This window comes from Labrus bergylta, chromosome 20, assembly GCF_963930695.1.
Source record: "Labrus bergylta chromosome 20, fLabBer1.1, whole genome shotgun sequence".
Classification (NCBI taxonomy): Eukaryota; Metazoa; Chordata; class Actinopteri; order Labriformes; family Labridae; genus Labrus; species Labrus bergylta.
The window spans coordinates 8,922,926-8,934,528 of NC_089214.1; the positions used below are offsets into that span (position 1 = coordinate 8,922,926).

Here is an 11,603-nt window from a genome sequence, read left to right on the forward strand (position 1 = left end):
TCTCATCAGGAGGAATTGGTAAGATAATCCCCCTGCCCATTCCTCCCACCACCACAAACTACCCAAACATTTATTTTTTTTGACCTCTGACATGCACAACTTTTTTGCTGGAAACAGTGAGATGTCACAGAGGCTGAATTGTGAGCTTTAACCCTTTGGCTCTCCTGCACTGAGGCATGATGATACTCCTGCTCCTCTTCCTCCTCTTTCTCCTGCGCCGTTCTGCTGCTCGCTGCCCTTCCTCACACTCACAAACTCAACAATGTGGCTGCAAAGAAATCTTTCAAACCACGTGCAATGTGCCGTTAATCCTCTTCTTCATATACCAAAAGAAATTCATTGTAAACTTGCAACACACGCAAAAAACATAAACTTTTCTTCTGCAAAACCAACATTTGTCATAAAATGTTAAAGTCCATGAAGGAATGACACAAAACCAATGCATTTTTTAAAGATAGAGCCCTAATGATACATATGTGGTTAGATATATAAAACTTCAATTTAATGCATGAAGGACTCCATCACATGCCACTTGTAGTCAGTCGAGATCAGTCTCTCATTCAGACGCTGGAAGGAAAACCCTGAACACCGGGTCTTCAGATAAAGCTGTTCCCCATAGTTTGAACCCTCAGCTTTGGTTTGTGACTGTCTCGGTTGTTTTCCCGTCCTCCAGGACCTGACGGCTCTGGCCAAAGAGCTGAGGGAGCTGCGACAGGGGGAAGAAACCAGTCGCCCGCCTGTCAAAGTGACCGACTACTCGTCGTCCAGCGAGGACTCTCACAGCAGCGAGGACGAGGAGGGTGAGGGCAGGTCCAATGACGGATCAGTGGCCGTCAGCGATATACCGCGCATTATGTGAGTACTGTTGTCTGTTTTCTGGTTAAATTCAACACGTTTTCATTGCAGACTGCAGGAAGGGGACGCTATTCCAAGACATGATTTCCAACTACGCTCAGTCATAAAGATCTTTCATCATCCCTACATTTGTAAATATATAACCTGAATCACAGCATCTCGTAATCATCGGGCTCCCTACATTTAGTGTCATTATTTTGGTTTTGCAGCCTACAAAATCAGGGCTTTGTTTAAAATTCTGATAACACTCCTTGGTCTGACAAATTTGGCAACTGGATCTTGGAAAAAGAGCAGCATCACAATACTTTCTTAAAGTGACGCCGTCAGCGCAGGTGTTTGAGATTTAGGCACTCTTTGCAATAATGACGATTTGCATAGTAAGGGGCCAGTTTTTCCCCAAAATGAATGCATGGCAGTGAATTTCAATGCATGCAAACAACACTAGCGCACACAGACGCTGTTTGCTCCGCAGTGCAGAAAGGGTAACATTCAACACTTTGCGTGGGTTTTGTGAAGTAGTAGGTGTCTGACTGACTTATTTGCATATTATATGGCCCAAGATCGGCCCAATTATTTGCAGGCCCAGAGTGTATGTTCAAGAAAAAAAGTGTTTCTAAGTGTCGGAGCTAATTCATAGGAACAATCTCCTTTTGTTTTCAGTCAAACTTGAGGTACAACAGGAAGTGAAAGGACTAGGAACAGGCACTGACATGTTTTTTAAAAGAATGTTGAGTCAATTTATGAAGATGGAAAAAAGAGAGACATTGAAACATCTTGGTTTCTGTCTTACAGGCCAGCTGCAGGTCAAGGCAGCAACGAGTCCTTTGGCGGGATAGGAGGACACAATGACACCCATGACGACGCGTATGGAAACAGCTCCCAGGACAGCACCCTGATGATGCGTGAGGTGAGCCGCCTCAAGGTGTAGCTGCAGCCTCGCCGACTCATCAGAAACTGACACTGCGCTCAGACACTAATTCACCGGCTCTGCATGCCTCGCTGCTTCCTGTTTTCGATCTGATATGTGTGTGTGTGTGTGTGTGTGTGTGTGCGTGTGTGTGCGTGTGTGTGTGTGTGTGTGTGTATGTGTGTGCGTGCGTGCGTGTTTTTCAGATTTAGCTGCAAATTCCCAAAAATGTTTATAGAAGTCAACACATTATCAGTGTCAGGGCTTCCCCCGTGCTGAGATAAAAGTTTGTTTAAATATATTGAAAAATCACATTTAAATTTCGTTCTGATACAGCAGTACGCTTCAGTTCACTTTAGATACAAAATGTTAAAACATAGGCTATTATTTTTATTATTTATTTATTTTTATTTATTTATTATTTTTTGGGGTCTTAATTAATAAAATGTTCCAAAAAATCAGGACATCTACGTAGATCGGCTTCAGCAGGCTGCAGAGCTTATGTTTCAGTTTAACTAAGTATACCTTCTTGATTTCCTTTATGAATTAGTCTGCTCAATATTTAATTTAATACGTAGTTGTTGTTAAGTCTGTAAAATTGAAGAGTTCCTCAAATCTAAATGAACATCTATCACCCAGTAAGTAAAAAAATAAAAAGTTGGCATGCAGGAAGTAATCTCAGTGTGTGTGTGTGCTGCATGTTGTGTGTGTAAAACATGTGTGTAGTGCTTCACTCTGTCTCTGAGGCCTCCGGGTTCAGTGCCCTCTCGCCCTCTTACTGAAAATCTACACAGACACAAAAACAAACGCACCCTCACACAGCAGCATTCAGCCTCCTCCCTCCACCACCTGACCTGTCAGTCACAGTCCTGTACACACAGTAGCCCGTCCCTCTCTCTCTTTTTCCAGAAACATAGAGAACGGAGGCGGAGCTCTGCCGCCAGCAACGGTTTCCCCGGCAACGCTAATCTGTTCCCCGGTAACGCCAATCTCCCTGATTTGGTGCAGCAAAGCACCTCCCCTCTGGTCTCCCCTGGTGACGCCTTTGGGGCCCAAGTAGGTGGAGCTGCACCTGAAAGTTGGCCCCTGAAACCCCCCCCCCCCCCACACCTGACCCTGACAGACTAGCACCCTGTCACCTATTCACCCTGTCACCCTGCTACACTCCACCTGCCACCAACCAACTGACACCTTTATCAGGGCGGGAAATTACAAAACAGCCACCAATCCACCACCAGCTGGTTATTCAGATATAAAGCAGTAGAGTTTGTGAGATTTTTGGTTGAAGCGGGAGCAGAAAATAAAATATGGAGCCTTAAAGAGCAACACATATTTGGATTGTAGGGTGGATCTTTAGAGGAACAAGATGTTAGTTATCAAAAGATCTAAAAGTTCACCTGTGATCCACAGTAACTGATTTGATTGGGATGCTGATTTAAGCAAGTAGCAAAATGTAAATGCCAAAAGCAGAATAGCGGTCTCCTTTGGGTGTCTTTTAGTATAAACTTTTGTCATAAATTTTCAGAAACTTTAATCAAAAATATTTGATTTATAAAAATGAAGTTCAAAGCATTACAACATGTGGCCCCTTTAATTTCCTGCCCTGCTGTACTTTTTGGCTCCTGTGTTTTTCCTTCAGATGGATGGAATTTATTCCTCGTGGATTTATTCCTCCCCTTCTTCCTCTTCTTCCCGTTTGATCCCCTTTCTCCCTCTCTCTTTCTTAGTTTTCCAGCCTTTATATCCGCAAAGTCCACCTTGAGCAGATATTACAAGTGGCTGACAAAGTAAAGGAAACGCGGATAGTTAAAAGTTTCAATCTGATCACAGCTGCTCTCAAAAAGGTGCAGATACGAAACGTCTGCTGAAAAATCAAAAGTGAACTTTTTTCAGGGAAAACGATGCACTTTTGTTTATTAGTTGCATGTCTACACAAAATCATGCCCATGAAGTGTTTTATCATTCACAAGATTTTTTAACCTTATTTTTGCATATTTAAACAGTTGAACGTTTTACATTTACAATATTTTTTTCACCGTTTGGTGGACACTTGTCTTTTAGTTTTCATGGTTTCTGAAAACCTGTTTCCATAAAGAAAGAATCAAGGAACAAACTCGTGTCACAGACCAAAAAGGCTTCAACAACCACGCTGAGTCTCCTTTATTTTGACAGCTACCTGTTATCCCAAAGAGCTAACAAACGATCTGACAAACAAATGGCTGACTGTTTCCTGTGTTTCTGTGATCTGCAGTACGGAATGGGAGGCAGCGGGGGCTCCAAGTCGTCCTTCACACCGTTCGTTGATCCGAGGGTGTACGGGACGTCCCCGACTGACGACGATGATAACATCTCTGCCTCAGGTACTCTAACTCTCTGGATGATAGGAAGAAAACAGCTCAAATATGGAGACAACTTTATTCGGAATGATTACTTAAAACAGTCTGAAGGAGGTTATAACTCTTTGGTTGAACTACTTATTACTTATACTTCACTCTTTAAAAGGTAAGATTTCTCAAAATATGACAACAACAAAGAAGTAACGGAGTGAAAATGAAAAAAAGCACCCTACCTCTTACCCTCTCATAAAGCATTTTCTTATTGATTTTATGGTCTAAATCTCTAGTTTTGAGTCTTCTTCAGAGCAGGGTTATGTTCATTTTGTAAATAATGGCGCCATGTAGAGTCACACCAATGATAATTCTCAGTGTGTGGCTAACCTGTTGGCATGTAATAGTTGTTAAAATTGTAGCAATTGGTATCAATTGTTTGAGTATTTTTTACAACTGTCACAGTGAACTGGAAAACTTGCTTAATATGTGTATTGTGTTATTTTGCTGCAGCGCTGTTTGCTGATGAGCTTTTGAAGCACGAGCAGGAACAGGCGAGACTCAACGAGGCCAAGAAGATCTCTGTGGTCAACGTGAACCCGACCAACATCAGACCGCACAGCGACACACCCGAGATCCGCAAATACAAGAAACGTTTCAACTCCGAGATCCTCTGTGCAGCTCTGTGGGGTGAGACAGTCACCAGCACACCGTCACAATGATAATCTCAATTACAAGACAGGCTGTGAACAAAATAAAATGTACGTTTTTACAGGAGTGAATCTCCTGGTGGGGACGGAGAACGGCCTGATGTTGTTGGATCGAAGCGGTCAGGGCAAAGTTTACAACTTGATTAATCGACGGCGCTTCCAGCAGATGGACGTCTTGGAGGGACTCAACGTCTTGGTCACCATCTCAGGTTGGTATGCTGACAAAAAGACGGACGCAGGGAGAGAGACGAAGGGACTGCTTCATCAAAAATGTCTAACTGTCATAATTGAAGTATCAGCATCTGAAGTCTGATGTTCTCTTTTTTTTTTACAAAAATAAATGTATTTGAAGTTCACTTTCAGGGAGGCTTTACTCACAAGCAATTATTGATGTGTTTATTCATGGACATTTTAAATTCTAAGTTTATCTAATTGGTGATGTTTTTACGTTTTCCTTTTTTGTGTTTCGTCTCCGCCTGCTTCAGTATGTGTTGTGTCAGCACTGACGCTCGAACACAAATGAACTTCCTCATGGATAATTAAAGTTTATTGAGTTGAATGAAATTGTTATCCCAGTATCAATAAGACTATCGCCTCTACCCCACCTATGCCTTAATAGTCAAACCTGTAGATTAAAACAGATATGTATGTCTCTGATTTTGTCCTAACCAGGGAAGAAGAACAAGCTGCGTGTTTACTACCTGTCCTGGCTGAGGAACAGGATATTACACAACGACCCTGAGGTGGAAAAGAAACAGGGCTGGATCACTGTCGGGGAGCTGGAGGGCTGTGTGCATTATAAAGTCGGTAAGAAAAACATTTTTTTGTGGTTAACGTTATGAGGACTCGCATCCCAATTAGGGCCCAAAAGCTGGTCCATTTAAAAGTTAGCAATTCTGTTTTAAATCTTAAATCTTTAATCAATTCTTGAGTTTTTTTAGACTGCTCTGCTCTCCTCCTGCAGTGAAGTACGAGAGGATTAAATTTTTGGTGATTGCTCTGAAGAACTCAGTGGAGATCTACGCTTGGGCGCCGAAACCTTACCACAAGTTTATGGCCTTCAAGGTAAGAGGAGTCATGATGCGATCGAACTGTCAGAGTCGAATAAAAACTAATGAAATACTTTTAAATGTAGATGACACGGGCTCATTGAGATACAGACCACAACATCATCTGCTCTGGCTCCTGTCAGGAACTTTTGGTCATAATGGAACCTTTTATCTCTTGACTGAGTTTGTTCTGTATTTGTGTATGTTGTGTTTTAACAACAAAAGTCATCCTGCTTTATTTTAAAATGTAAACAATTATCGCATTAAACTTTTTAGCTGTGGAAATGGGGGGAACCTGCACAGTTTAAGCGTTTTTTTTTCTCTCATTATTGTCCTTCAGGTGTTTATCCAATCTGTGTATCTTTCCGTCTTTCAGTCGTTCACTGACCTGCAGCATCGCCCCCAGCTAGTGGACCTGACCGTGGAGGAGGGACAGAGGTTGAAAGTCATTTACGGCTCCAGTGTCGGCTTCCATGTCATCGATGTCGACTCGGGCAACCCTTACGACATCTACATCCCCTCACATGTTAGTCTGAGTGTGTGTGTTCATGCGTGTGTGTGTCTAAATGATCTAACAAATCACTTTTTCAACATTGAATGCATTTGCTTGCATGTACATGATGGCTAGTGAATGATTTTCAGAAAATCATGTTTTTTTTGTTTTTTTTAATGAATGGAGGAGTAATAGAGTGGGAGACTCTTTAAGAGTGATAGAGGTAGTGGGTGATTGAAAACCTTAAGTGATTTGAGACATAGAAAACAGAAAGTTCAAGAGAAAGTGTATCAATTCCTATTTACAGTTAAATCAATTTTACTCATTTAGAAATGAGCAAAAGAGTTAATTACACTTGGGATGTGGAAACTTTAGTTTCTAAGGATGGCTACACGCTAGACCGTTTGCGGCACAATTTTTTGATGGTGTAGAGAAGCATGCCAGTAAGTGAATAATAAGTAAGTAAACAGTCAGGGTACTGATTGTGTGCATAAATGAGTAACTTCCTCCCTGGAAAGTTTACTAAATCAGCCAGAATATGAATAAATGAAAGATGTAATGATGTGAGTCAACCAGGGACTGAATGTATGAAACGTAATGAAAACATATTGTAGGTCGGCCACTGATATCGAGCAACTGCATGAAGAGATGACTGAGTGAAAAGACAAAAAAGGAAAGTGAGGAGTGGATGACCAAGTGAGTGAGTGAGTGAGTGAGTGAGTGAGTGAGTGAATCAGTTAGTGAGTGAGTGAGTGAGTGAGTGAGTGAGTGAGTGAGTGGATATGTGAGTCTATGAATGGATGAGAGTAATTGAGTGAATGAATGACTGAGTGGTGGAGTGGGTGGATTGGTGTCCTGCTCTAACCCTGGTCTACTTACTGTAAGAGAAGGACTCTGGAGGGAGACGGTAACTATAGCAACCGCCTCACAATGCTCTTGGCAGTCATGAATCACGCTGTGCTCATGTCTGTTTCCATGGCAATTGCGTGGCTAAGGAGTGGGAGACACTATTGTTGCAGCAGTTTCTCCTCTCTCAGGGTGGGGAAGGTCGGGGGTTTAGGGGCGGTCCAGACCCCCATGTAGACTTACGTCAGCTCCTAATCCCCTGCCCCACCTCCCTCCAATCCCCCTCCCGTGTGTTGCCCCGGCAGATTCAGGGTCAGGTGACCCCGCACGCCATCGTGGTTCTGCCCAAGACGGACGGCATGGAGATGCTGCTGTGCTACGAGGACGAAGGCGTCTACGTCAACACCTACGGACGCATCACCAAAGACGTGGTGCTGCAGTGGGGCGAGATGCCCACCTCCGTCGGTACGTCAACCAATCAGCTCGCTTCTCCCTGACCCCCTGACCTCTATAAACGGTTAAAGCAGATCATCTTTCACCCTCACACCTCCTCCGTTCAAAGCAACTCTCCTCCTCTCTCCTCCTGCCTTTTGCTTTCAGTCACACCTGTAGACAAGAAGCTCAGATTTTAGTCTCACCTGTCTCATCAGCTGCTTAAAGAAATACAACGAGGGTTTTGGGAGGTAGATCAGACTGTTCAGCTTTATTTGGCAAAGTGATGAAAACATAGAGTAGAGACTGAAGTCATCCAAATGAAAATGACTGATATTCATTCATGCCAATACTTTCACTTTAACTGTGTTGAATGGCGATATGAACCTGCCTGTAGCTTTCATATTTCTGAATGAGCAGTTCTTCTTACAAACTATATCAGACTTATTAAGTATTACCATTAGCTGTGGCAAGTTATAAATCAAAGTCCAATCCTGGCTTTATACGGCATTCCACATTTCAGTATATGCATGTATGAAAAAATAGACAACTAACATTATATTAATCATATTACCAATATTGCTTATTGGTATAATTTACATTTTTGCTTAGGCTTACTTATTTATATTTTTAAGAATTACAATCAGGGGGTTAAACTTGCATTCTTTCTGATGGCCAGCAGGGGGTGACTGAACTTGAATAGAAGTAGATGCTTAAATGCCACTTGATTTTTAACCCTAGTAAATATGTTCCTATTAAATTGATGGTCTATATGCAAAACTAAAATCTGAGCAAGTTTATTTGTCTAATTTCTAGTAAAAAATATCTCTATACGCTTACTCTAAGTCATATTTATCTGACAAGTCCAATATTACTTCGTCACGGAATCACTATGAATTTACAAAGATGTAATGACGGCTGAGCTTGGTTACAGAGCAAGATGCAGAGTGTACATCCCTGCAGATTTTATTCATAACAGATTGCAACGTAACCCAAAGTAATCTGACCCAAGTTTTGTCTCAGGGTTGCGGACAAATAAGCAAATAAATCCATCTTACACCAAAGGTTGACTTTACAACGGGCTGTAGATGCTAACAGAGACATATTAGAGCAAAATCTGGTAATATTACTAAAACTTGTCAGTCAGTCAGGCATAACAGCACTATGTGTTCAATATGATATAATGTTTGTTTAAGTTTCTTGAAATTAGATATTTTGGCATATTTGAAGAAACCAGTAAGTTTTGCTCATTATAAGCAATTCATTACAATACCTTATTTTTTGCTTTTAATATCTTTATTAGAAATCAAAAATGTATCCGGACTTGTTAGGTGTGTCTTACATTAAGTGTAATGAGACCATTTTGACTAGAAGTTAGACGTATCACTTGCTCAGATTTGAGTTTTTTGCAGTGTATTCATTTAAAGAATTTTAACCCAAAAACTGAAAAGTGTATTTCTTTAATGTCAAGTGTTGAACATCCATCTTCTGCATGAGTTGACAACAACACATCTCACAGAGCATTACCTCTATCCTCCACCCCACCAAAATCCTAATACAGACGCACACACACACACACACACTGAACTTCTCTTCCTTTCACACTTATTTTAAATATACAATATATATCTTTATCTATGCATTGGGGGAAATGCTTGTGTGTTGTTAGTCTGCTCTGTTGAGTTTTGTCCTCTCGTTCTGTTCAGTTGTTTACTTCAAACTGTTTCAAACACAGACTTCTCATCTGTTCTGACTTTCATCCTTGATTGCAGGAGAAATAATGAGATATTTGTGAGATACAGCAGGCTAAAAGTGAGACCAATGTTTAGCCTGAGATGATAGCATAGCGCAGTGCATCTAAACTGATCTATTATTTACCAGCACACTCAGTCAAACCACACGAAGAGGAAACTCGAGCACATCAAGGATGGATCTGGGATCTTATGATCCAAGTCGTCTGTTTTTCCATTCGGCCCTCACTCTCTGATTCTCAGATGTCAGTGTACGATACGTGGGTTGATTAAACATTAATGTTTGACTGACTGTGTCTGTGTCATGAAGCGCTGCTGGTGTACTGTGTGTGTTCTTTGTGTGGACATCATCTCTTGTTGACATGTTTGTGTGTATTTTACTGTCAGACCAGAGTTTCTCACAGCCAAGCCTGGCCTCAGCCCCTCAGATCAAATGGAAAACCAAAGAAAAACCTGCATCGTCGTACGTTTTATCCGCACACTGAACACGCTGGTTTATACCCTTTCTCTGCAAAAAAAACGCACACAGCTATATTTCTGCACTATTTCCCACAGACTAAGAATCTCCATTCAAAGCAGGATTATTGAGCATTTTTCATATGCTCTAGTATTTGTCCCAACATTTTTGCTTTGACGACAATCCTAAAAGAAGTTGAAATACAGAAGTTACAGCCAATTTATGACCCATTGGCCTCTCCCTACAATTCAAGGAGTTTTGAACCATTGTCTGTACCGATGTTTGGCCCAGGTTAGCTGGAAAATGACATCATTACATTTTGAGCATTGGTCATCACACATTTCTATCACAGAGAACATGTTGCCGACATTATCCTCGTCCTCCATCTTTAAAACTATCACCATGACAACCATATTTAACAGAGGAATGAACAACTACTAGGAACTAGGGTTAAGATTTAAGTTGTCATTTTTGCCGGTGTTGGAACTATCGCAGGTGGTCCAACAACTTAAACGTAAGTAGTGTGTAAACTCCATCTTTAATTAAAAATGTTTTTCAAACTAGGCTGCTTTTGAATCCACACAGCCAATGATTGAGAGAAGATCAGACGGAGATTGAGCGGTCGAGGGTGTTGCCAAGCAACAGTAAACATTCTAGCCCCTTTTCCTTCCAACGTCATCCATCTGTGGTGATGATTGGTCGGGTACCGCTGTGTAGTCTGTCTTGTCTTTCGGTCGAGTCACAGCACAAATTTATGGTTCTGTGATCACCTAATCTGACACACATGGATGAATAGGCTACCTGTGTTGACGGCTTCTCCACAATCATATTCTGATGAGTCTGTGAGCCATTTTGGAGATTTAAGATTGGGTTCTATAGGATTTCAACAGAAACCCTTGGCAGAAAATGTGTACTGACCAAGAGCCTAAACCAGAGTCCTCTTCAGATGGTCAAAAGGCAGAGATCGGGTATAAATCAGCCCGAAACGCCCGTTCTGATCCCGGTTTGGGACGTATACGTCTTACTTTGAACAGACAGCAGCCTCGCTTTTTCCATTTAATCATCTTTGACATGCTTTCAAAGGTGGCCTTATTGTGCAAAGAAGCTACCAATTCTAGCTACACATTTCTTCAGATTAAAATGTTCCCCTAAAGAACCATTGGGGGGGATTTAATTGTGAAAAAGAAACTCAGCCTTATTGACACTGATGCTGTCCAATCGTATTCTTTGGAGCTCACGCAAAACTCTGACCACAAGCATCATTTAAATCAAATACTAACATCAAACCGATCAAAATCAATGGATTACCCAGTAATCCTGTGATTTCAATCGCTTCCCCAACACCAAGCTCCTTCTCAGGTATACAGCTCAGAGGTCGTGATCGTTGGAATCTGTCAGAAACTGCTGCAATAATCTCCTCCCGTAGGTGTGTGACTGGCTTGGGTGTGAGACTGGTGCTGAGTTTTCTCCTGTCCCAATCCCTGTGTGTGTGTGTGTGTGTGTGTGTGTGTGTGTGTGTTTTTATGTGTGTGATGCTTGCGTGTGTCTGTATGTTCTTGTGTGTGTGTGTGTGTATACCCTGTCCTGTCCCTGCAGCCTACATCCACTCCAACCAGATCATGGGCTGGGGAGAGAAGGCCATTGAGATCCGCTCCGTGGAGACGGGACACCTCGACGGAGTTTTCATGCACAAGCGAGCTCAGCGACTGAAGTTCCTGTCGGAGAGGAACGACAAGGTGAGTCTGGCGACACCTGGACATTTGTGAAACTTTCACG

General features: G+C 41.9%; 1 protein-coding gene across 15 annotated transcripts in view; it reads left to right on the top strand.

Annotated features, from left to right (window-relative positions):
* The window catches only part of tnikb (TRAF2 and NCK interacting kinase b), a 51,843-nt gene that overhangs the window by 35,309 nt on the left and 4,931 nt on the right, over positions 1–11,603 (top strand). For 13 of the 15 annotated variants that reach the window (XM_065948627.1, XM_065948628.1, XM_065948630.1 and 10 more), the window contains 11 exons: positions 674–855; positions 1,648–1,762; positions 2,672–2,818; positions 4,014–4,122; positions 4,603–4,779; positions 4,865–5,008; positions 5,472–5,606; positions 5,764–5,864; positions 6,225–6,374; positions 7,493–7,652; positions 11,424–11,563. In XM_065948627.1, coding sequence (XP_065804699.1) covers positions 674–855; positions 1,648–1,762; positions 2,672–2,818; positions 4,014–4,122; positions 4,603–4,779; positions 4,865–5,008; positions 5,472–5,606; positions 5,764–5,864; positions 6,225–6,374; positions 7,493–7,652; positions 11,424–11,563 — 1,560 coding nt within the window. The remainder of the gene's footprint in view (positions 1–673; positions 856–1,647; positions 1,763–2,671; positions 2,819–4,013; positions 4,123–4,602; positions 4,780–4,864; positions 5,009–5,471; positions 5,607–5,763; positions 5,865–6,224; positions 6,375–7,492; positions 7,653–11,423; positions 11,564–11,603) is intronic. The other 2 variants (XM_029279716.2, XM_065948632.1) reach the window with 1 other exon arrangement.